General features: G+C 48.2%; 2 protein-coding genes across 3 annotated transcripts; one reads left to right on the top strand and one right to left on the bottom strand.

The window, feature by feature from the left end:
• Positions 1-6,138: 6,138 nt before the first annotated feature.
• Positions 6,139-18,692, top strand: pomgnt1 (protein O-linked mannose N-acetylglucosaminyltransferase 1 (beta 1,2-)). Of its 2 annotated transcripts, XM_055221195.1 has the most exons (22): positions 6,139-6,243; positions 7,705-7,904; positions 8,028-8,127; positions 8,227-8,339; positions 8,707-8,772; positions 8,989-9,102; positions 9,365-9,482; positions 9,821-9,919; positions 11,300-11,427; positions 11,545-11,615; positions 11,942-12,017; positions 12,090-12,173; positions 13,464-13,505; positions 13,571-13,629; positions 13,776-13,848; positions 14,044-14,172; positions 14,548-14,673; positions 15,585-15,694; positions 17,354-17,489; positions 17,773-17,882; positions 18,099-18,216; positions 18,367-18,383. In XM_055221195.1, exons 2-21 carry the CDS (start codon positions 7,785-7,787, stop codon positions 18,178-18,180), a joined length of 1,956 nt encoding a protein of 651 aa, XP_055077170.1. In that variant the 5' UTR covers positions 6,139-6,243; positions 7,705-7,784; the 3' UTR covers positions 18,181-18,216; positions 18,367-18,383. The 2 variants fall into 2 exon arrangements, with proteins under 2 accessions (XP_055077170.1, XP_055077171.1); XM_055221196.1 differs by having other exon boundaries at positions 17,358-17,489; positions 18,099-18,692.
• A 764-nt stretch (positions 18,693-19,456) lies between these two features.
• Positions 19,457-23,970, bottom strand: LOC117369507 (tetraspanin-1). The gene is made up of 7 exons (XM_033964745.1): positions 23,914-23,970; positions 21,063-21,263; positions 20,391-20,465; positions 20,221-20,319; positions 19,789-19,932; positions 19,631-19,714; positions 19,457-19,516 (listed from the first exon to the last, which is right to left on the bottom strand). The coding sequence occupies exons 1-7, from the start codon at positions 23,968-23,970 to the stop codon at positions 19,457-19,459; spliced, it is 720 nt and encodes a 239-aa protein (XP_033820636.1).
• Between the last annotated feature and the right edge of the window lie 790 nt (positions 23,971-24,760).

Below are 24,760 nucleotides of genomic sequence, written 5' to 3'. Positions count from 1 at the left end.
TCAAGGGGCTTGGGGAAAAGGCGAGACGAGGAACTGGAGTCAAAAGTGAAACGGGACAAAACAGAAGCAAAGATCTGAAGAAACAAACGCACTTGATGAACTTGTACAAAACAGTTAAGGAACTTTTGAGACAAGACTTTGGCTCCATGAACAGATTTTTAAAAACACTTTTCACACCAGGTTTAAAGTTTTGAATCTGATTTGACATCAGTCGAATGCATTTTTACCATAGACTGTACATAAAAAAGGACACAGCCCGCTCGCCGCGCTCGCCGCGCTCGCCGCGCTCGCCGCGCTCGCCGCGCTCGCCGCGCTCGCCGCGCTCGCCGCGCTCGCCGCGCTCCAAACAGGAAGTGAGCACGTGCGTGATTTGGTCCATCGACTCTTTAAAATATTGGTATTAAGCCTCTACCTGATCCTGGGGTTTTATTTCACATTTGTGTCTGTAAATCAAGGTTTGATTGACATCGTTGCTAAGCGCCCGCTCCCTGTTAAACTCGATCCTGATTGGCTCTTTGGTTGCTATGATACTCGTGGTCGGAATTCCAAATATGTAACTGTGCTCCAGATTAGCCGCTATAAGCTAGCCTCATGAGCGTCACGTGGAGCGGACGCTGTGGGGACGTCTCACTCTGTCCTCTGACGCTGTGGGGACGTCTCACTCTGTCCTCTGACGCCGTGGGGACGTCTCACTCTGTCCTCTGACGCCGTGGGGACGTCTCACTCTGTCCTCTGACGCCGTGGGGACGTCTCACTCTGTCCTCTGACGCCGTGGGGACGTCTCACTCTGTCCTCTGACGCCGTGGGGACGTCTCACTCTGTCCTCTGACGCCGTGGGGACGTCTCACTCTGTCCTCTGACGCCGTGGGGACGTCTCACTCTGTCCTCTGACGCCGTGGGGACGTCTCACTCTGTCCTCTGACGCTGTGGGGACGTCTCTGTCCTCTTTTTTAGACAGAAAAACCTAAAACTCTTCATTTCTTCAGTGAAGCTGACGAGGTTTGAACATGTCACTTTTTATATTTTAAAAGGTTTTGGATGTTTTTTGAGATGTTGGTTTTTGCTCATTTTGCACAAAGTTTGAATGTGAGCGTTTGCTGCTACGACTGAAGACCCTTTGGACTTTAGACACAGTTCATTTTATGTCATATTTCTATGGAAACGATTCAGGTGAAGAGCCACAAACATGAACTGCTGCTTCTGTGAGTTTAACCGAACTGCACAAAACAACCACAGGTCTGAGGACACGCCTCTGAGGGACACGCCTCTGAGGGACACGCCTCTGAGGGACACGCCTCTGAGGAACACGCCTGTGAGGAACACGCCTGTGAGGAACACGCCTCTGAGGGACACGCCTCTGAGGGACACGCCTCTGAGGAACACGCCTGTGAGGAACACGCCTGTGAGGAACACGCCTCTGAGGGACACGCCTCTGAGGAACACGCCAGAGCATCACAGATTTATTTATTTAAAGATGAACATTTTGAGTTCCTTTTACAGAAGCTACTGCGACGATCTGAGCAAAGTTTAAGGAAATAAGATGAAACAGAACGAGGGTTTAACTCAAGAAACAAGTCTGAGCTTCAAACTCGACACTTTAAAGGCCCATAATGCACTGCTCCCTGATGTTTCCTCCTCACAAACAGGAGTTTTCATTCTCACATGTTTAACACAGATTTAGACTGAAAACACTCTGTTCCACCTTGTGATGTCATCATGTGGTGATACAGGAAGTGCTCCACTGTGTTTTTAAACTCCACCTTCACTAGAATCATCTGGATCATCTCAGTCCTGGAGTTGTCTCTTATCTCGACTGAACTAAAGGTAAAAGGAGGAGTTCACATGAAAACTACCACTTGATGACATCACAAGGTGGAACGTCGCGTTTTGATCTTTGTAGATGTTACAGACGAATAATAAAGTGACTCAAACGTGTGAATGAAACAAAACACAACTCCAGTGTTTGAGGAGGAAACGTTAGAACATGGAGCTCACACTTTAAAGGAGAATAACAGAAGAAAAGATGAAGTCTGGATCTATTCTCATAAAAAAACACATTTTTCCAAAACATTGTCAGCCAGATGCCCTCCCGGAGGCGTCAGAGCCTCAGACCTTTATCTTTAACCCTCTTCCTGTTTGTCACAGATCGTCGCCGTAGAAACCAGAGTCTAGAGTTTATTTAAGTGATTTCAGACAAATTTATTTATGAACAGTTTAGTAAAAGAGCCAGACTTATTTAAAGAGACAGTCCCCCTTCCCTTTGCTCTCTGTGCTAAGCCCCTCCCCCTTCAGAGCACTATCTCAACACAATCAGCTGCATCGCACGAATGAAACTACTGCACATCACACCAGGTTTGTGAAGTCGTAGTGTACAGTCTGTGTCATGTTTTTGTGTATTTATGGAGGACTGTCGTGTGGAGCGTGGGTGGTGTAGGCTTGTGGGCGGAGCCTCGTACATGGGTGATGTAGGCTTGTGGGCGGAGCCTCGTACATGGGTGATGTAGGCTTGTGGGCGGAGCCTCGTACAGGCTCATACTGCCAACTGTAAGAAGCGTTTGAATAGGGCCTGGGGGAGATCTCTAGATTACTCAGACATGGATGATCTAAACCTCTCCATGTTTGTGAGGAGCCGCGTCAGAACCTCCTCTTTAAATGTTTATTTATTTAAACAGTTTAGTGAAAGAGTCAGAGCTGTTTGAAAGCACTTACACAAGCCCCTCCCCTTTGACTACACAAGCCCCTCCCCTTTGACTACACAAGCCCCTCCCCTTTCTCTACACAAGCCCTTCCCCTTTGACTACACAAGCCCCTCCCCTTTCTCTACACAAGCCCTTCCCCTTTGACTACACAAGCCCCTCCCCTTTGACTACACAAGCCCCTCCCCTTTGACTACACAAGCCCCTCCCCTTTCTCTACACAAGCCCTTCCCCTTTGACTACACAAGCCCCTCCCCTTTCTCTACACAAGCCCTTCCCCTTTGACTACACAAGCCCCTCCCCTTTGACTACACAAGCCCCTCCCCTTTCTCTACACAAGCCCCTCCCCTTTGACTACACAAGCCCCTCCCCTTTGACTACACAAGCCCCTCCCCTTTGACTACACAAGCCCCTCCCCTTTCTCTACACAAGCCCCTCCCCTTTGACTACACAAGCCCCTCCCCTCTTCAAAAATGTCTTCCTCAAAAACTCTGGACTTTGTTTGAATTCTTTCTTTCTTTGAGGTTTTTTTTTTTTTTTTTCATTGAGTTCAACTTTAACAAGTCTTCCATTTTATAAATCAGACCAGAGACCAGAGACCAGAGACAAGACCGGAGACCGGACCAGAGACCAGACCAGAGACCAGACCAGAGACCAGAGACCAGACCAGAGACCAGGGACCAGAGACCAGAGACCAGACCAGAGACCAGACCAGAGACCAGAGACCAGAGACCAGAGACCAGAGACCAGAGACCAGACCAGAGACCAGAGACCAGAGACCGGACCAGAGACCGGACCAGAGACCAGACCAGAGACCAGAGACCAGAGACCGGACCAGAGACCAGAGACCAGAGACCAGAGACCAGAGACCAGAGACCAGAGACCAGAGACCAGACCAGAGACCAGACCGGAGACCGGACCGGAGACCGGACCAGAGACCAGAGACCGGACCAGAGACCAGAGACCAGACCAGAGACCAGACCAGAGACCAGAGACCAGACCAGAGACCAGACCAGAGACCAGAGACCAGACCAGAGACCAGAGACCAGACCAGAGACCGGACCAGAGACCGGACCAGACCAGAGACCAGAGACCAGAGACCGGACCAGAGACCAGAGACCAGAGACCGGACCAGAGACCGGACCAGAGACCGGACCAGAGACCGGACCAGAGACCAGACCAGAGACCAGATCAGAGACCAGACCAGAGACCAGAGACCGGACCAAGTCTAAACCGGGTCTAAACCAGGACTAAACCAGGTCTAAACCAGGTCTAAACCAGGACTAAACCAGGTCTAAACCAGGTCTAAACCAGGTCTAAACCGGGTCTAAACCAGGTCTAAACCAGGACTAAACCGGGTCTAAACCGGGTCTAAACCAGGACTAAACCGGGTCTAAACCAGGTCTAAACCGGGTCTAAACCGGGTCTAAACCAGGTCTAAACCAGGACTAAACCGGGTCTAAACCAGGACTACACCGGGTCTAAACCAGGACTAAACCAGGACTAAACCAGGTCTAAACCAGGACTAAACCAGGACTAAGCCAGGTCTAAACCAGGTCTAAACCAGGACTAAACCAGGACTAAACCAGGTCTAAACCAGGACTAAACCAGGACTAAACCGGGTCTAAACCAGGACTAAACCAGGTCTAAACCAGGACTAAACCAAAACTAAACCAGGTCTAAACCAGGTCTAAACCAGGACTAAACCAGGACTAAACCAGGACTAAACCAAGTCTAAACCAGGACTAAACCAGGACTAAACCAGGTCTAAACCAAGTCTAAACCAGGTCTAAACCAGGACTAAACCAGGTCTAAACCAAGTCTAAACCAGGTCTAAACCAGGTCTAAACCAGGACTAAACCAGGCCTGTAGAGTCACAAATTGAGATTTTATTTTCATTTCTATTTTTTTGAGATAAATGTTAAAAATGTTTCAGGTGAATCAGGTTTAGGAACAAGGCCATGAGTGACGGGAGGGCATCTGACACAGGGAGAGCGCTGTCTGCTCCTTCTGCTGGATACATGTGGTACTGTGACGGGAGGGCATCTGACACAGAGCTCCATCTGCTGGATACATGTGGTACTGTGATGGGAGGGCATCTGAGTCTGAGATTTTGGGGAGATTCAGGAAATTTGTAATAAAATTGCACATTTTTCTGTAAAATATTTGTGTTTTTGTGAAACGATTCATTTGGCCAAAGATTTGTGTTTGTCACATTTAGATGTTTTTGTTTTTATGGGACGTGCAAAAAAGTCTAAGAAATAAACTACCTCACAACAGGACTGGACCGGGTCTAGACCTGGACTGAAACAGGACTGGACCGGGTCTAGACCGGGACTGGACCGGGTCTAGACCGGGACTGGACCGGGTCTAGACCGGGACTGAACCGGGTCTAGACCAGGACTGAAACAGGACTGAACTGGGTCTAGACCAGGTCCAAACCAGGTCTAGACCCGGTCCAGGTCTTGACCCAGTCCAGGACTTGACCCGGTCCAGGTCTAGACACGGTCCAGGTGGCGCGGGTCCAGGTCTTGACCCGGTCCAAGTCTTGACCCGGTCCAGGTCTAGACCCGGTCCAGGTCTTGACCCGGTCCAGGTCTAGACCCGGTCCAGGTCTTGACCCGGTCCAGGAGGCGCGGGTCCAGGTCATGACCCGGTCCAGGAGGCGCGGGTCCAGGACTTGTGTCTTTTTCTTCTTCATGTTTTATTTGTCGTTTTCAGCTGAAAATCTTTTTTGTTCTTGTTTCTTTCTTGAGTTTTTGGTCGAGTTGTTGCTGCTTTTCTGTGAAATTTAACTTTTATAAAAAACAGAAAATAAAAATCCTAAAGCGTTTCCGTGACGCCGGGAGCTGACGTTTTGTGTCGTGCGTTGGTCATGTGACACTTGGAGCATGCGCAGTTCTGTCTCGACGTTTGTGAAAAATTAAAGTTTACAGAAAAATAAACGTTGTGTCTTTGTGTTTGTGAGTGAGTTCAGCCTCAGCTTTAATTTAATCCAATAAAAGATCATGGAATAACATAATATAATGAAATATAATGAAATGAAATATAATGAAATGAAATACAATGAACTATAATAAAAATGAACTATAATAAAATATAATATAACAAACTATAATATAATGAAATATAATAAAATGAAATATAAAGAAATGAAATATAACGAACTATAATAAAATGAAATATAATGAAGTCTTTAAGAAGAAAGTAATGTTTTGGGTTTAACCCTGTGGCGCATCATGACCCGCTCTGTCCCGCCTCTTTTAAACTTTTGGTGAATCACTGAAGAAATAAATTAAATAAATTAAATAAATTAAATAAATTAAATAAATTAAATAAATTAAATGTAAACGTGTCCCGGCAGTGCCGCTGTGCGCCTGCAGGGGGCAGTGCTGACGTCACAGCTGTGTCGCGGATCAGTGACGTGTACAAACGGCGCCCTCCGCTTCAGCATTAGCTTTAGCATTAGCTTTAGCTCCATCCGCAGTTTGTGGATCTGTTTGTGTTTTTGTCCAGATTCAGCCCGAACCATGAGCCTCCAGAGCCGGTGAGTGTGAGCCGCGGGAGCCGCGGGAGCCACAGCGGCTCAGTGCGGCTCCGTGCGGCCCGGAGCCGCGTGGATGAGCCCGGAAAGAGTTTAAAGAGTTTAAAGTGTTTAATATGTTTACAGTGTTTAATGTGATTAATGTGATGAATATGTGTCAAGTGTGAGGTTTAAACCAGCGACACAGACTCTAAAGACACAGAGACACAGACCCTAAAGACACAGAGACACAGACCCTAAAGACACAGAGACACAGACCCTAAAGACACAGAGACACAGACCCTAAAGACACAGAGACACAGACTCTAAAGACACAGAGACACAGACCCTAAAGACACAGAGACACAGACCCTAAAGACACAGAGACACAGACCCTAAAGACACAGAGACACAGACCCTAAAGACACAGAGACACAGACCCTAAAGACACAGAGACACAGACCCTAAAGACACAGAGACACAGACCCTAAAGACACAGAGACACAGACCCTAAAGACACAGAGACACAGACTCTAAAGACACAGAGACACAGACCCTAAAGACACAGAGACACAGACCCTAAAGACACAGAGACACAGACCCTAAAGACACAGAGACACATCACTGACACTGTCCAGCGTGTGGTCAGACACCTGTTCAACTGCAGAGCCCGCACCTCCAGGTCTCCACATGGACAGACCCCAGAAGAGCTGCAGGAGGACAAGAGAGGAGGACAAGAGAGGAGGACAAGAGAGGAGGACATGAGAGGAGGACAAGAGAGGAGGACATGAGAGGAGGACAAGAGAGGAGGACATGAGAGGAGGACAAGAGAGGAGGACAAGAGAGGAGGACATGAGAGGAGGACAAGAGAGGAGGACATGAGAGGAGGACAAGAGAGGAGGACATGAGAGGAGGACAAGAGAGGAGGACATGAGAGGAGGACAAGAGAGGAGGACAAGAGAGGAGGACAAGAGAGGAGGACAAGAGAGGAGGACAAGAGAGGAGGACATGAGAGGAGGACAAGAGAGGAGGACTTGAGATGAGGACAGAAGAGGAGGACAAGAGAGGAGGACAGAAGAGGAGGACAGGAGATGAGGGCAGAAGAGGAGGACAAGAGAGGAGGACAGAAGAGGAGGACAGAAGAGGAGGACAAGAGAGGAGGACATGAGAGGAGGACAGAAGAGGAGGACAATAGATGAAGACAGGCCGCCGGCCCCGCTGACGCTGTGACGTTGTTACAGATTAAACTGGGCTCTTCTGCCTGTGAAGTTTGAGGTCCATGTTACACTATTCTCTGACTTTAATCAGAGCTTTATTTTAACCGCACTTCAGACACAGCAGTGCCTACAGTTAGCGCCGCACCAGGGAATGATGACATCATCTGTGTCAATACTGAGCGATTCTCCGTGCTTCATATCTCCGTCGTGTTGATTTTAGAGGAACCGTCCAAACAGTGAATAACTGATGTAAATGTTTGATTTTCAGAAGGGGGAGGAGTCTCGCCTGTGACGTCACTGTGATGTCACTGTGACGTCACAGGGGTACCGTGATGTCATAGCGTCAACATGGAATCGTGGACGCCGAACCCTCGAGCCAAACCATTCATCCCCCGAACGCAGCGCAGCCTCTACCTGAGCTGGAAGTACAAGCTCACGAACCGCAGGACACTCCGGAGGACATGTCAGGTACGGCGCCTGTCCCCCTGTCCCCTGCTTCTGTCCCCCTGTCCCCTGCGCCTGTCCCCCTGTCCCCCTGTCCCCGTCTTTCGTGGCTGTACATGTGTCTTCATAATCCTCTCTGTGTTTCAGGCTGGGGCCGTCCTGTTCCTCGTTGTCACCGTCATCGTCAACATCAAACTCATTTTAGACACGAGACGCGCCGCCAACGAAGACCAAGCCCCCGAGTACGGTAAGACCAGACCTGGTTTAGACCTGGTCCTGACCCTGACCCCGGTCCTGACCCCGGTCCTGACCCCGGTCCTGACCCTGGCTCTGTGTGTTTGTGCAGAGGACCCGGGGGGCCCTCAGACTCCTCGCAGACCGGTCCATGGGAGGAGAGTGCTGGACATTGAGGTTTACTCCAGTCGCTCTAAAGTGTATGTGGCAGTGGACGGCACCACGGTCAGTCTGCTCTGGACACACGTCTGCGACACACGCCTGGACACACGCCTGCGACACACGCCTGCGACACACGTCTGGGACACACGTCTGCGACACACGTCTGGACACACGTCTGCGACACACGTCTGGACACACGTCTGTGTGACCCTGACACTTCTGTGTGTAGATGCACTCACACATAAACGTGCTCACATATAAACACTCACCTGTAAACTTGCTGGAGCGCACACTTGCGAGGCGTGTATATGTGCTCACATGGAAACGCGCTCGTGTGTAAACGTGCGTGTGTTAAAGCGCTCGTGTGTAAACGTGCGTGTGTTAAAGCGCTCGTGTGTAAACACGCTCACGTGTAAACTCTGTGTTTCAGGTTCTGGAGGACGACATGAGGGAGCAGGGCCGAGGGATCCACGTCATCGTCCTCAACCAGGCCTCGGTTTGACACGAATCTGTCCTAAGTTCACACGACTGTAGAAATGATATATGTGGACAGGGTCATGTGATCTCTCTCTCTCTGATTGGTCAGGGTCATGTGATCTCTCTCTCTGATTGGTCAGGGTCATGTGATCTCTCTCTCTGATTGGTCAGGGTCATGTGATCTCTCTCTCTCTGATTGGTCAGGGTCATGTGATCTCTCTCTCTGATTGGTCAGGGTCATGTGATGGCTAAGAGGATCTTCGACACGTACTCTCCTCATGAAGACGAGGCCATGATCCTGTTTCTGAACATGGTGACCCGAGGAAGAGTGCTCATCTTCACCATCAAGGTCTGACCTTAGACCAGGTTTAGACCGGGTTTAGACTGGGTTTAGACTGAGTTTAGACTGAGTTTAGACTGAGTTTAGACTGAGTTTAGACTGAGTTTAGACTGAGTTTAGACTGAGTTTAGACTGAGTTTAGACTGAGTTTAGACTGGGCTCAGTCCCGGCTCAGTCCCGGCTCAGTCCCGGCTCAGTCCCGGCTCAGTCCCGGCTCAGTCCCGGCTCAGTCCCGGCTCAGTCCCGGTTCAGTTGTGGTTCTTGTCTTCAGGATGAGGGGACGTTCCATCTGAAGGACTCGGCTCGTGCTCTGTTGAAGTCTCTGGGCTCTGAGGCGTCTCTGGGGCTGAGCTGGAGGGACATGTGGACGCTGGTGCTGCGGAAGGGAGGTAAACAAACGCACACAATACAAACAAACGCACAATACAAACACACACACACACAGTACAAACACACAAGTAAGCAAGAAAACATCAGAATACAAACAAACACAAAATGCAACCAAACTCACAAAATGTAGCCAGTGTGCTAATACTGTAGGTGTGAGCTCACAGACGGACTTAAGTCCAAGTGCAGTTAGCTCCTCCCTCAGACGTGTTAGCTCCTCCCTCAGACGTGTTAGCTCCTCCCTCAGACATGTCAGATCCAGTGTTTTTGTTCACAGTTGAGCTCAGCTGCACTGTTCTCTTTAAACAGTGACTTTAAATGCTTTGGTTCTATGTTCCAGGTCAGGTCTATGGAGAGAAACACTCCAAGTCTCCAGCTCTGTCCACATGGGGAGACCCGGTTCTGCTGAAGACCGAGGTCCAGCTCACGGCCTCAGAAGGTACCACAGCTCTGGGTCTGGTTCTGTCTGGTCTGGTCATGTTGTTTTCAGTCAGATCTGTTCTTTAAACAAATCTTTGACCTTATCTGATCCTGACCTTTAACCTTTTACCTATATCTTGTACTAGTCGTTGTAGTTCTTCTAGTTGTATTTGTTGTAGATGTTCTAGTTGTAGATGTTCTAGTTATAGTAGTTCTCATTGTTCTAGTTGTAATTGTAGTTGTTCTTGTTCTCATTGTTGTAGACTGTTTTTATTGTAGTTGTTCCCATTGTTCTCATTCTAGTTGTAGTTCTGTGTTCTAGTTCTTGTTTTAGTTGTTGTAGCTGTTTTTGTTGTAGCTGTTTTTGTTGTAGTTGTTCCCATTGTTCTCGTTCTAGTTGTTGTAGTTCTCTGTGTTCTAGTTCTTGTTTTAGTTGTTGTAGCTGTTTTTGTTGTAGTTGTTCTTGTTGTTGTAGTTGTTCCCATTGTTCTCGTTGCTGTAGTTCTCTGTGTTCTAGTTCTTGTTTTAGTTGTTGTAGCTGTTTTTGTTGTAGTTGTTTTTGTTGTTGTTCCCATTGTTCTCGTTCTAGTTGTAGTTCTCGGTGTTCTAGTTCTTGTTTTAGTTGTTGTAGTTGTTTTTGTTGTAGTTGTTCCCATTGTTCTCGTTGCTGTAGTTCTCTGTGTTCTAGTTCTTGTTTTAGTTGTTGTAGCTGTTTTTGTTGTAGTTGTTCTTGTTGTTGTTCCCATTGTTCTCGTTCTAGTTGTAGTTCTCGGTGTTCTAGTTGTTGTAGTTGTTTTTGTTGTAGTTGTTCTTGTTGTTGTTCCCATTGTTCTCGTTCTAGTTGTAGTTCTCTGTGTTCTAGTTCTTGTTTTAGTTGTTGTAGCTGTTTTTGTTGTAGTTGTTCTTGTTGTTGTTCCCATTGTTCTCGTTCTAGTTGTAGTTCTCGGTGTTCTAGTTGTTGTAGTTGTTTTTGTTGTTCTCGTGCTGATGGCAGAGTGTTGTGTTGGGCTTTTCTCGTTGTTCTCGTGCTGTTGTTCTGAGTGTTGTGTTGGGCTTTTCTCGTTGTTCTCGTGCTGTTGTTCTGAGTGTTGTGTTGGGCTTTTCTCGTTGTTCTCGTGCTGTTGTTCTGAGTGTTGTGTTGGGCTTTTCTCGTTGTTCTCGTGCTGTTGTTCTGAGTGTTGTGTTGGGCTTTTCTCGTTGTTCTCGTGCTGTTGTTCTGAGTGTTGTGTTGGGCTTTTCTCGTTGTTCTCGTGCTGTTGTTCTGAGTGTTGTGTTGGGCTTTTCTCGTTGTTCTCTTGCTGTTGTTCTGAGTGTTGTGTTGGGCTTTTCTCGTTGTTCTCGTGTTGTTGTTCTGAGTGTTGTGTTGTGTCGGTAGAGTTCATAGATGATGTCGTTTCAGAGGCCGAGTGTCAGTGGGCCGACACGGAGCTGAACCGAAGGAGGAAAATCTTCTGCTCCAAAGTCGAGGGCTATGGAAGCATCTGCAGCTGTAAAGACCCAGCTCCCATAGAGTTTAACCCAGAGCCGGTGAGGATGTAACACAACAACACAACAACACAACAACACAACAACACAACAACACAACAACACAAGACCCAGCTCCCATAGAGTTTAACCCTGACGACATTTTTTTTGTTTTTTCAGCTGCAAAACAACAAAGTGTCCAATATCCCTGTGGCTGTGATCGCAGGAAACAGACCTAACTACTTATACAGGTGAGACCCCGCCCCCCACAGCTGAGACCCCGCCCCCTACAGGTGAGACTCCGCCCCCTACAGGTGAGACCCCACCCCCCAGGCTCGTGGGCCACAGGTTCACCCCTGAGTTCTATAATATAATGAACACGTATGTACATGAGCAACTTTAAACACGTTTAAACCAGTTTAAACCTGTTTAAATCAGTTTAAACACGTTTAAACCAGTTTAAACCTGTTTAAATCAGTTTAAACACGTTTAAACCAGTTTAAACAGGTTTAAATCAGTTTAAACACGTTTAAATCAGTTTAAACACGTTTAAATCAGTTTCATGTTGATGTTTCAGGATGCTCAGGTCTCTGCTGTCGGCTCACGGCGTCAACCCCCAAATGATCACGGTCTTTATCGACGGATACTACGAGGTACTAAACCAGGACTGGACTGGGTTTAAACCGGGCCAGGACCGGGTCTAAACCAGATCTTTGTGTCCCCAGGAGCCCATGGACGTGGTGGAGCTGTTTGGACTGAAGGGAGTCCAGCACACACCAATCAGCATCAAGAACGCTCGTGTGTCACAGGTGAGAGCCAATCAGAGCCTCTGAAACTGAACGACGACACAAACTCACTGAGCTCATGTCAAACTCTCAGCAATATTTAACTCAGGTTCTATTCAAACATCATCTACGACAAACATGAAAACCCCTCACCTTTAAACACTCTGACCCACTGTGACCCGCCCTTTAAACACTCTGACACACTGTGACCTGCCCTTTAAACACTCTGACCCACTGTGACCTGCCCTTTAAACACTCTGACCCACTGTGACCTGCCCTTTAAACACTCTGACCCACTGTGACCTGCCCTTTAAACACTCTGACACACTGTGACCTGCCCTTTAAACACTCTGACCCACTGTGACCTGCCCTTTAAACACTCTGACCCACTGTGACCCGCCCTTTAAACACTCTGACACACTGTGACCTGCCCTTTAAACACTCTGACCCACTGTGACCTGCCCTTTAAACACTCTGACCCACTGTGACCTGCCCTTTAAACACTCTGACCCACTGTGACCTGCCCTTTAAACACTCTGACACACTGTGACCTGCCCTTTAAACACTCTGACCCACTGTGACCTGCCCTTTAAACACTCTGACCCCCTGTGACCTGCCCTTTAAACACTCTGACCCCCTGTGACCTGCCCTTTAAACACTCTGACCCCCTGTGACCCGCCCTTTAAACACTCTGACCTGCCCTTTAAACACTCTGACCTGCCCTTTAAACACTCTGACCCATTCTGACCTGCCCTTTAAACACTCTGACCCCCTGTGACCCGCCCTTTAAACACTCTGACCCCCTGTGACCCGCCCTTTAAACACTCTGACCTGCCCTTTAAACACTCTGACCCGCCCTTTAAACACTGTGACCTGCCCTTTAAACACTGTGACCTGCCCTTTAAACACTGTGACACACTCTGACCTGCCCTTTAAACACTGTGACCTGCCCTTTAAACACTCTGACCCACTCTGACCTGCCCTTTAAACACTGTGACACACTCTGACCTGCCCTTTATACACTCTGACCTGCCCTTTAAACAGTCTGACCTGCCCTTTAAACAGTCTGACCTGCCCTTTAAACACTCTGACCTGCCCTTTAAACACTGTGACCTGCCCTTTAAACACTCTGACCTGCCCTTTAAACACTCTGACCTGCCCTTTAAACACTCTGACCTGCCCTTTAAACACTCTGACCTGCCCTTTAAACACTCTGACCTGCCCTTTAAACACTCTGACCTGCCCTTTAAACACTCTGACCTGCCCTTTAAACACTCTGACCTGCCCTTTAAACGTTCCGACTCTCTCGTGCAGCATTATAAAGCCTCTCTGACGGCGAGCTTCAATCTGCACCCGGTGAGAATCAGACTTATTTCACATCATCAAATATTTTCACACATTGACCATGTGAAACTCTGCAGGAGGCGGAGTTCACCATCGTACTGGAGGAGGACCTGGACGTCTCCATCGACTTCTTCAGGTGTGTGTGTGAGAGGTGTGTGTGTGTGTGTTTGTGTGAGAGGGGTGTGTGTGTGTGTGAGAGGTGTGTGTGTGTGTGAGAGGTGTGTGTGTGTGTGTGTGTGTGTGAGGACAGTTAAAGTTAAATCATCGTCTTCTTTTCTGCAGTTTCCTGAGTCAAACCATCCACCTGCTGAACCAGGACGACAGTCTGTACTGTATCTCAGCCTGGAACGACCAGGTACACACACACACATATATATATATACACACACACAGACGTACACACACACATATATATATACACACACACAGACGTACACACACACATATATATATATATACACACACACACACACCTGTAACTGTCCCACTGTGACTTTAAGAGTCACATGTGTTGATGGCAGCGCTCTGATTGGCTGTCCTCTGTCGTCAGGGTTACGAGCACACGGCCGAAGACCCCGCCCTCCTCTACAGGGTGGAGTCTATGCCCGGACTGGGGTGGGTCCTGAAGAAGAGTCTGTACAAGGAGGAGCTGGAGGCAAAGTGGCCCACACCTGAGAAGGTACGGAGGAGGGAGGAGGAGGAGGAGAGAGGAGGAGAGAGGAGGAGGAGGAGGAGGAGGTGGAGGAGAGAGGTGGAGGAGAGGAGGAGGAGCAGAGGAAGAGGTGCAGAGGAGGAGAAGCAGAGGAAGAGAAGGAGGAGGAGGAGCAGGAAGGAGGAGGAGGAGCAGAGAAGGAGGAGGAGGAGGAGGTGCAGAGGAGGGACTCGGTAGGTCCTGAGGAAGAGTACAGTTAATACACACCTGAGGAGGTAGAGGTAGGAGGTGCAGACCCTCTGTTTCAGCTGTAGGACTGGGACATGCGGGGCCCGTTGTGTCACAGGGGCCGGTTGTCTCACGGGGGCCGGTTGTCTCACAGGGGCTGGTTGTCTGTTTCAGCTGTGGGACTGGGACATGTGGGTGCGGATGCCGGAGCAGAGGAGGGGCCGGGAGTGTGTGATTCCAGACGTGTCCAGAACTTATCACTTTGGAATCATCGGCCTCAACATGAACGGATACTTCCACGTGAGTCCAGGACCGGGTCTGGACCTGGTTCAGTCCTGGTTTAGTCCTGGTTTAGTCCTGATTCAGTTCTGGTTCAGTCTGGTCTGGTTCTGGTCTGGCCTGGTTCAGTCCGGTCTGGTTCTGGTCTGGTTCTGGTCTGGTTCAGTCTGGTCTGGTTCAGTCCGGTCTGGTTCAGTCCGGTCTGGTTCAGTCCGGTCCGGTCTGGTTCAGTCCGGTCCGGTCTGGTTCAGTCCAGTCCGGTCTGGTTCAGTCTGGTCTGGTTCAGTCCGGTCTGGTTCAGTCCGTTCTGGTCTGGTCTGGTTCAGTCCGGTCTGGTTCAGTCCGGTCTGGTTCAGTCTGGTCTGGTTCAGTCCGGTCTGGTTCAGTCCGGTCTGGTTCAATCCGGTCTGGTTCTGGTCTGGTTCAGTCTGGTCTGGTTCAGTCCGGTCTGGTTCAGTCCGGTCTGGTTCAGTCCGGTCTGGTTCAGTCCGGTCTGGTTCTGGTCTGGTTCAGTCTGGTCTGGTTCAGTCTTGTCTGGTTCAGTCTGGTCTGGTTTAGTCCGGTCTGGTTTAGTCCGGTCTGGTTCAGTCTGGTCTGGTTTAGTCCGGTCTGGTTTAGTCCGGTCTGGTTCAGTCCGGTCTGGTTCAGTCCGGTCTGGTTCTGGTCTGGTTCAGTCTGGTCTGGTTCAGTCTGGTCTGGTTCAGTCCGGTCTGGTTCAGTCCGGTCTGGTTCAGTCCGGTCTGGTTCAGTCTGGTCTGGTTCAGTCTTGTCTGGTTCAGTCTGGTCTGGTTTAGTCCGGTCTGGTTTAGTCCGGTCTGGTTCAGTCCGGTCTGGTTCAGTCCGGTCTGGTTCTGGTCTGGTTCAGTCCGGTCTGGTTCTGGTCTGGTTCAGTCCGGTCTGGTTCAGTCCGGTCTGGTTCTGGTCTGTTTCAGGAGGTGTACTTTAAGAAGCATAAGTTAAACACTGTTCCCCTGGTGGAGCTCAGAGACGTGGACAGACTGAAGAAGGAGGCGTACGAGGAGGAGGTGCAGAGACTCCTGCGGTCAGTGCTCCTCATCATTTAAATGTCCTTTGTGTCTTTACTCGTCCACTGATTGTCCACGTCCTGAAAAAGATGAGACGCCTGAAATTTACACTTGAACTTTGAGACAGAAAGAATCTAAGAAATAACACAAAGTCATAAAAATACTACAAATTATGATGTAAAATAAATATTTGGACAATAACAAAAGTTCATCTCATACTTTGTTCTTGACCCTTTGTTGCAGTGACAGGTCGTTTTCTGTCTCCAGAGGTTTTCTCTGTTGCTGTAGTTTGGTCCGTTCCTCCTGCAGATCTCCTCTAGAGCAGTGATGTTTTGGGACAACATGGACTTTCAACTCCCTCCAAAGATTTTCTATGAGGTTGAGATCTGGAGACTGGGCCAGTCCAGGACCTTGAAATGCTTCTTACAAAGCCACTCCTTCGTTGCCCGGGCGATGTGTTTGGATCATTGTCTGAAAGACCCAGACACGTTTCATCTTCAATGTCCTCGCTGATGGAAGGAGGTTTTCACTCAAAATCTCATGATACTTGGCCCTGTTCATTCTTTCATTTACACGGATCAGTCGTCCTGGTCCCTTTGCAGAAAAACAGCCCCAAAGCATGATGTTTCCACCCCCATGATTCACAGTAGGTCTGGTGTTCTTTGGATGAGACTCTGCATTCTTTCTCCTCCAAACACGACAGGTTTTCACCAAACTGTTGTATTTTGGTTTGATCTGACCATGTGACATTGTCCCAATCCTCTTCTGGATCATCCAAATGCTTCTGTCAAACTTCAGACGGGCCTGGACATGTCCCGTCTTAATCAGGGGACACGTCTGGCACTGCAGGATTTGAGTCCCTGGTGGTGTAGTGTGTTACTGATGGTCCCTTTGTTACTTTGGTCCCAGCTCTCTGCAGGTCATTCACTCGGTCGTGTGGTTCTGGGGTTTTTGCTCTTTGTTCTTGTGTCATTTTGACCCCACGGGGTCAGATCTTGGTGGAGCCCCAGATCGAGGGAGATTATCCGTGGTCTTGTGCGTCTGGTGCAGGTCTACAGTTTTGTTTGTGGTTCCTTTGCTCTTTGGTCTTGTCCATAGTGGAGTTTGAGTCTGACTGTTTGAGGTTGTGGACATGTGTCTTATTTTACCGAGGAATTTATCAATTCATTAAAAATCCTTCAGTGTGATTCCCTCGTTTCTTTCATCGTTGAAGTGAAACTATGATGAAAATTCCAGGCGTCTCGTCTTTTTCAGTTGAACTTGGACACTTGGCTCATTTCTGTTTTAATATCTGCAGCAGTATTACTGGTTGTAGTACTAGTACTTGCAGTATTACTGGTTGGACTAGTACTTGCAGTATTACTGGTTGTAGTACTAGTACTTGCAGTATTACTGGTTGGACTAGTACTTGCAGTATTACTGGTCGTAGTACTAGTACTTGCAGTATTACTGGTTGTAGTACTAGTACTTGCAGTATTACTGGTCGTAGTACTAGTACTTGCAGTATTACTGGTCGTAGTACTAGTACTTGCAGTATTACTGGTCGTAGTACTAGTACTTGCAGTATTACTGGTCGTAGTACTAGTACTTGCAGTATTACTGGTCGTAGTACTAGTACTTGCAGTATTACTGGTCGTAGTACTAGTACTTGCAGTAATAGTACTTGTGTGTTCCAGAGAGGCGGAGGTTCTGGATCATTCCAAAGATCCATGTGACGACTCGTTTGTTCCAGATTCTGAGGGAAAAACCTTCGTCATGTTCATCAGGATGGACACGGAGACGGACACGGGGACGTGGACGGAGCTCGCCAAGGTGCTGCTAATGCTAATGCTAATGCTGCTAATGCTAACGCTGCTAATAATGCTAATGCTGCTAATGCTAATGCTACTAACACTAATGCTGCTACTGTCTTCACATGTGGGACCTGTGTTCGTAGCGTGTCGTTAGCGTGACATAGACGTGTACTTTAATATCCGTGTACTTTAATATCCGTGTACTTTAATACCCGTGTACTTGAATACCCGTGTACTTGAATACCCGTGTACTTGAATACCCGTGTACTTGAATACCCGTGTACTTTCATACCCGTGTACAGTGTCTTCACGTGTGGGACCTGGACGTTCGTGGGAATCATCTCGGGCTCTGGAGACTCTTCAGGAAAAAGAACCACATCCTGGTGGTGGCCACGCCCCTGTCGCCCTACAGGTGAGGACGAGTACTACAGGTACAAGTACTACTGCAATACTACCATCAATACAGGTACAAATACTACTACAAATACTACCAGAAATATTGCTACAAATACTACCATCAATACCACCACAAATACTACTACAAGTACTACCATTAAAAACTACTACAAATGAATCCTTCAACTGATAGAAAAGTAAAACTAAAATATAGTTGTTGTTTTTTTTGTAGTTGGAGAAAACCATCGTCTGTGAAGCCGATTCACCTGGAGCCACCGCCCAAAGAAGAGCCAGCGGCCGTGGAGCAGATGTAGCCCCTGCAGCTGTTCAGCCCCTGCAGCTGTTCAGATCTTGCAGCTGTTCAGCCCCTGCAGCTGTTCAGACCTTGCAGCTGTTCAGCCCCTGCAGCTGTGGCTCACGTTTGAAAAGACATTTGATTTTTAACACTGGAAACACTCCTGGAGACCTTGCAGCTGTTCAGACCCTGCAGCTGATCAGACCCTGCAGCTGTTCAGACAGGTCCACAGACACACTGACGCTCTGGAGTCACTTTTCTATTAAAGACGGTCTCAAAATTTCAATCAGTGTCAACACTAAAGCAGAACTCGAGTCCTGACCGGGTTTAGACCCGATTTAGTCCCAGTTTAGACAAGAGACTGTTTTTTAAATGTTTTCAGATGGAAAACCAGAAGCACATTTATTTATTTTGTTTAGTTTGTGTTTTGTGTGCCAGGCGCAGACGTCCCTGATGAATTTTACGGTGACGTGTAAAACTGTTAAAACTTCTCTGATCTATTTTCTGACTGAATCTTTCAGTTTGAGATGAAACAGACCTTACAGGTGTCCAGATCAGACCATGCTGCTGTTCGTCCCACGCTGATGGAGACAGTTTGATGTTTGAAGAATTTTATGTAGTTTTTATTTTGTGAACATAAATAAAACATTTTTGTACTCAGTCTGTGTTTGCTCCAGAGTGCCCCTGTGTGTCAGATGCCCTCCCGTCCTGAGGTAAACTGGTCGTTGTGGTCGAGCTGTGGGAGGAAACCGAGCGCCGGAGGGAAGTGTTTTGTTTATGACCTTCAGGGTTCAGGAGGTTAGATCTGCTGTAAACCTTTTTAGTTTGACAAACAGTCGAATGTGAGTCGAAGGATTCTTATTTGATTCAAATTACATGATTTTTTCATGTTTAATATTAGTTTTCTTATTTCTGCTTCCTGTCACATGACTGTCCCTGTTAGCCACTCACAGACATCCAGATAAGGTTTAACTCTTTACCTGTGTCTGAACATCTGAGTTACACAAATTTAAAGAACTATTTTTAAAAGCAGTTTACATTTCCTGAAGGCACGTTTATTTGTACAACACAATTCTTTCACAGGGTAATTCAAAGTGTTTTACAGAATAAAAACGTTAAAAGAAAAGAGGCAGATTAAAACCCTTTCAGTGACATGCAGCTAAGAACAAAACAGTCCATGAAACACTTCTAAAGTCACTACAGCTTTTAATTAAAGTTCATTAAAACCATAATCATTCAGTGATCAGTCTGTTTACATCAGACCTTTCAGCTGGTCTTGAGTCTGGACAGACCTTTCAGGTGTTCATCTTGTCCAGGTGACAGTACAAGTACATGGACACCACCATCGCTGCCATCTGAAAATACACAAATACTTAGAGATGTCCAGTAGTAGTAGTAGTAGTAGTAGTAGTAGTAGTAGTAGTAGTAGTAGTAGTAGTAGTAGTAGTAGTAGTAGTAGTAGTAGGTACCTCCAGAACTCCGACTCCGGCGGCGGTTCCTCCCACGGCGTTCGCTTGTTCTGTCAGAGACTGGAGGATTTGTCTGAAACAGCCCTGACACAAAACCATGCAGCTGTTCAGTTTCACAGAAAAGAAACACTAAACACCAAAGGAGGCGCTGCTGTTACCTGCACTTTGCTGCGCTGCGCCTCCTCCGCGCTGCAGGGGGCGCTCTGTGTCCAGCAGCAGCTCTGAGGGAAGTGACCCCGGGTCATCGCCACGAACTTTGACCCCTCGAAGTCAGTGTAGTTTATGAAGCCACAGCACGACAACTGTACACAAACACACAACTGTACACACAAACACACAACTGTACACAAACACACAACTGTACACACAACTGTACACACACACACAACTGTACACAAACACACAACTGTACACAAACACACAACTGTACACAAACACACAACTGTACACACAACTGTACACACACACACAACTGTACACAAACACACAACTGTAAACACACAAACTCTGCCCCCGCCTCCTCCTCTCCCCCTCCTCCTCTCCTCCTCCTGTCCTCTCCTCCTCCTCCTCCCTCCCCTCCTCCTCCATACCTGGTTCATGGTGCTGTTCCAGACCCTGGTGAGGAGGAGGTCAGGTCCATATTTCTCCTGCAGAGTCTTTGAGGTCCAGTCGAGGACGATCCTCTCGGCCTCAAACACAAACAACAAAAGGCTCAAACTCGTTTCATGTTTTTTAAAATAAACCAAAAGATCCGACTCACGAAGGAAGAGAAGAACAGAACCACGAGCGCCGCCGCCACTTCAGCGATGAAGATGATGAGGACCACACAGAAGAACTGAGGAACCACAGACAGAACCATTAGAACTGTACGACAACTACAGAGAACTAGAACCACAAGAACGATCATGAGACAGAAGAACCATCAGAAGAACCAACAGAACCACCAGAAGAACCAACAGAAGAACCATCAGAAGAACCAACAGAAGAACAATAAGAACCACAAGAAGAACCAACAGAAGAACCACCAGAAGAACTAACAGAAGAACCACCAGAAGAACAATCAGAAGAACAAGAACCAACAGAAGAACAATCAGAAGAACTAACAGAAGAACCATCAGAAGAACAATCAGAAGAACAATAAGAACCACCAGAAGAACAATCAGAAGAACCATCAGAAGAACAACAAGAAGAACCAACAGAAGAACCATCAGAAGAACTATCAGAAGAACCACCAGAAGAACAATCAGAAGAACTATCAGAAGAACAATCAGAAGAACTATCAGAACCACAAGAAGAATTATCAGAAGAACCAACAGAAGAACCAACAGAAGAACCACCAGAAGAACCATCAGAACCACAAGAACCATCAGAAGAACCAGTTTTCTACCAGTTTGGTCTTTCTCCTCAGAACCAGCAGGGGGCGCTGTCTCACCAGGAGCAGCAGACTCTTGCTGTGTCCGTGAGCTCCGCACGCCCCCAGGAGCCCCAGGAGAACGAGCACCGCTCCCACCGCCGCACAGAAGAACCCCACGTCCAACTGAGGTCCACCAGAGAACGGACCCAACGCCTGCAGGAACCAGACCCCGTCCACAGAGACCCAGATGCCCATCCCCAACAACGTCACCCCGCCCAGCTGTGGACAGAAACAGGGCTGAAACAGGACTGAAACGGCTTAAACAGGGCTGAAACAGGACTGAAACGGCTTAAACAGGGCTGAAACAGGACTGAAACGGCTTAAACAGGACTGAAACAGGGCTGAAACGGCACTGAAACAGGACTGAAACAGGGCTGAAACAGGACTGAAACGGCTTAAACAGGGCTGAAACAGCACTGAAACAGGACTGAAACAGGGCTGAAACAGGACTGAAACAGGACAGAAACAGGGCTGAAACAGGACTGAAACAGGACTGAGACAGGACTGAAACAGGACTGAAACAGGGCTGAAACAGGACTGAAACAGGACAGAAACAGGGCTGAAACAGGACTGAAACAGGACTGAAACAGGGCTGAAACAGGACTGAAACAGGGCTGAAACAGGACTGAAACAGGGCTGAAACAGCACTGAAACAGGGCTGAAACAGGGCTGAAACAGGACTGAAACAGGACAGAAACAGGGCTGAAACAGGACTGAAACAGGGCTGAAACAGGACTGAAACAGGACAGAAACAGGGCTGAAACGGCACTGAAACAGGACTGAAACAGGGCTGAAACAGGACTGAAACGGCTTAAACAGGGCTGAAACGGCTGAAACAGGACTGAAACAGGGCTGAAACAGGACTGAAACAGGGCTGAAACAGGACTGAAACAGGACAGAAACAGGGCTGAAACAGGACTGAAACAGGGCTGAAACAGGACTGAAACAGGGCTGAAACAGGACTGAAACAGGGCTGAAACAGCACTGAAACAGGACTGAAACAGGGCTGAAACAGGACAGAAACAGGGCTGAAACAGGACTGAAACGGCTTAAACAGGACTGAAACAGGGCTGAAACAGGGCTGAAACAGCACTGAAACAGGACTGAAACAGGGCTGAAACAGGACTGAAACGGCTTAAACAGGGCTGAAACAGGGCTGAAACAGCACTGAAACAGGACAGAAACAGGGCTGAGAGGACTGAAACGGGACTGAAACAGGACTGAGACAGGAATGAAACAGGGCTGAAACAGGGCTGAAACAGGACTGAAACAGGGCTGAAACAGGGCTGAAACAGGACTGAAACAGGACAGAAACAGGGCTGAAACAGGGCTGAAACGGCACTGAAACAGGACTGAAACAGGGCTGAAACAGGACTGAAACGGCTTAAACAGGGCTGAAACGGCTGAAACAGGACTGAAACAGGGCTGAAACAGGACTGAAACAGGGCTGAAACAGGACTGAAACAGGACAGAAACAGGGCTGAAACAGGACTGAAACAGGGCTGAAACAGGACTGAAACAGGGCTGAAACAGGACTGAAACAGGGCTGAAACAGGGCTGAAACAGCACTGAAACAGGACTGAAACAGGGCTGAAACAGGGCTGAAACAGGGCTGAAACAGGGCTGAAACAGGACAGAAACAGGGCTGAAACAGGACTGAAACGGCTTAAACAGGACTGAAACAGGGCTGAAACAGGGCTGAAACAGCACTGAAACAGGACTGAAACAGGGCTGAAACAGGACTGAAACGGCTTAAACAGGGCTGAAACAGGGCTGAAACAGCACTGAAACAGGACTGAAACAGGACTGAAACAGGGCTGAAACAGGACTGAAACAGGACAGAAACAGGGCTGAAACAGGACTGAAACAGGACTGAGACAGGACTGAAACAGGACTGAAACAGGGCTGAAACAGGACTGAAACAGGACAGAAACAGGGCTGAAACAGGACTGAGACAGGACTGAAACAGGACTGAAACAGGGCTGAAACAGGACTGAAACAGGACTGAAACAGGGCTGAAACAGGACTGAAACAGGGCTGAAACAGCACTGAAACAGGACTGAAACAGGGCTGAAACAGGACAGAAACAGGGCTGAAACAGGACTGAAACAGGACAGAAACAGGGCTGAGAGGACTGAAACGGGACTGAAACAGGACTGAGACAGGAATGAAACAGGGCTGAAACAGGGCTGAAACAGGACTGAAACAGGGCTGAAACAGGACTGAAACAGGACAGAAACAGGGCTGAGACAGGACTGAGACAGGAATGAAACAGGACTGAAACAGGGCTGAAACAGGACTGAGACAGGACTGAAACAGGACTGAAACAGGACTGAAACAGGACTGAGGCTGAAACAGGACTGAAACAGGACTGAGGCTGAAACAGGACTGAAACAGGACTGAGGCTGAAACAGGACTGAGACGGCTGAAACAGGACTGAAACAGGGCTGAAACAGGACTGAAACGGGACTGAAACAGGACTGAAACAGGACTGAGGCTGAAACAGGACTGAGATGGCTGAAACAGGACTGAGACAGGAATGAAACAGGACTGAAACAGGACAGAAACAGGGCTGAAACAGGACTGAAACAGGACTGAGACAGGACTGAGACAGGAATGAAACAGGACTGAAACAGGGCTGAGACAGGAATGAAACAGGACTGAAACAGGACTGAGGCTGAAACAGGACTGAAACAGGACTGAGGCTGAAACAGGACTGAAACAGGACTGAGGCTGAAACAGGACTGAGACGGCTGAAACAGGACTGACAGGAATGAAACAGGACTGAAACAGGGCTGAAACAGGACTGAAACAGGGCTGAAACAGGACTAAACCAGGTCTAGATCATCCGTCTCTCGGTTTGACTCACACAAATGAACGTGTTGAACAGAAGCATCATGAGTCTCACAAACGTGAAGCAGCTCATCTTTAAACCTGAAACAAACGAAACATCAAAACAAATGAACCTAAACCAGAAAACACAAACCCTGAAACAGTCCATTTACCCTCCTGTGTGTCAGATGCCCTCCCCTGAGTTTGTGTCAGTCCAGGTCTAGTCCAGGTCTAGTCCTGGTTCTCCCCTGAGAGTCGGGGCAGAGCTGAAGTCGTCTGAGGCAGACGTGACTCTACAGGTGACCACAGGGGGCGGGGCTGAGGGGGAGGAGACTTTAGCCTGTGGAATCCAGTGCATCTTTGCCAAGACCTTTCAGCTGTTCAGTGTGACGTGAGGGACTCGAGGGACGGTTGCCGTGGTGACCTGAAGTACAGAATGTCCCGTAACAGCAGACGAAAGAAAGAACTCCGCTCCAGACTCTGTCACTTTGAGGCTTTGTACTTTATCCAACGCTCAGGTGTGAGACAGGTTTGAGACAGTGAGACAGGTGTGAAACAGACCTGAGCATTGGCTAAAGACAGGTGTCTTTAGCCAATGCTCAGGTGTGAGACAGATGAGAGACAGGTGTGAGACAGATGAGAGACAGGTGTGAGACAGTGAGACAGGTGTGAGACAGTGAGACAGATGAGAGACAGGTGTGAGACAGATGAGAGACAGGTGTGAGACAGTGAGACAGATGAGAGACAGGTGTGAGACAGATGAGAGACAGGTGTGAGACAGATGAGAGACAGGTGTGAGACAGATGAGAGACAGGTGTGAGACAGATGAGACAGGTGTGAGACAGTGAGACAGATGAGAGACAGGTGTGAGACAGATGAGAGAC

Source organism: Periophthalmus magnuspinnatus, chromosome 4 (genome assembly GCF_009829125.3).
Source record: "Periophthalmus magnuspinnatus isolate fPerMag1 chromosome 4, fPerMag1.2.pri, whole genome shotgun sequence".
Lineage (NCBI taxonomy): Eukaryota > Metazoa > Chordata > Actinopteri > Gobiiformes > Gobiidae > Periophthalmus > Periophthalmus magnuspinnatus.
Note: the sequence above shows the minus strand (reverse complement) of the source record. Positions and strands in the feature narration are given on the sequence as shown.

Coding starts and splice junctions, on each gene's coding strand:
- LOC117369507 (XM_033964745.1), bottom strand. CDS start 23,970: ATGAGCTGCTTCACGTTTGTGAGACTCATGATGCTTCTGTTCAACACG. Junction 19,715..19,788: donor CGCAGCGCAGCAAAGTGCAG/GTAACAGCAGCG, acceptor GTTTTGTGTCAG/GGCTGTTTCAGACAAATCCT. Junction 19,517..19,630: donor CCGGAGTCGGAGTTCTGGAG/GTACCTACTACT, acceptor GTGTATTTTCAG/ATGGCAGCGATGGTGGTGTC.
- pomgnt1 (XM_055221195.1), top strand. CDS start 7,785: ATGGAATCGTGGACGCCGAACCCTCGAGCCAAACCATTCATCCCCCGA. Junction 8,340..8,706: donor TGGCAGTGGACGGCACCACG/GTCAGTCTGCTC, acceptor TCTGTGTTTCAG/GTTCTGGAGGACGACATGAG. Junction 13,630..13,775: donor GTCTCCATCGACTTCTTCAG/GTGTGTGTGTGA, acceptor TCTTTTCTGCAG/TTTCCTGAGTCAAACCATCC.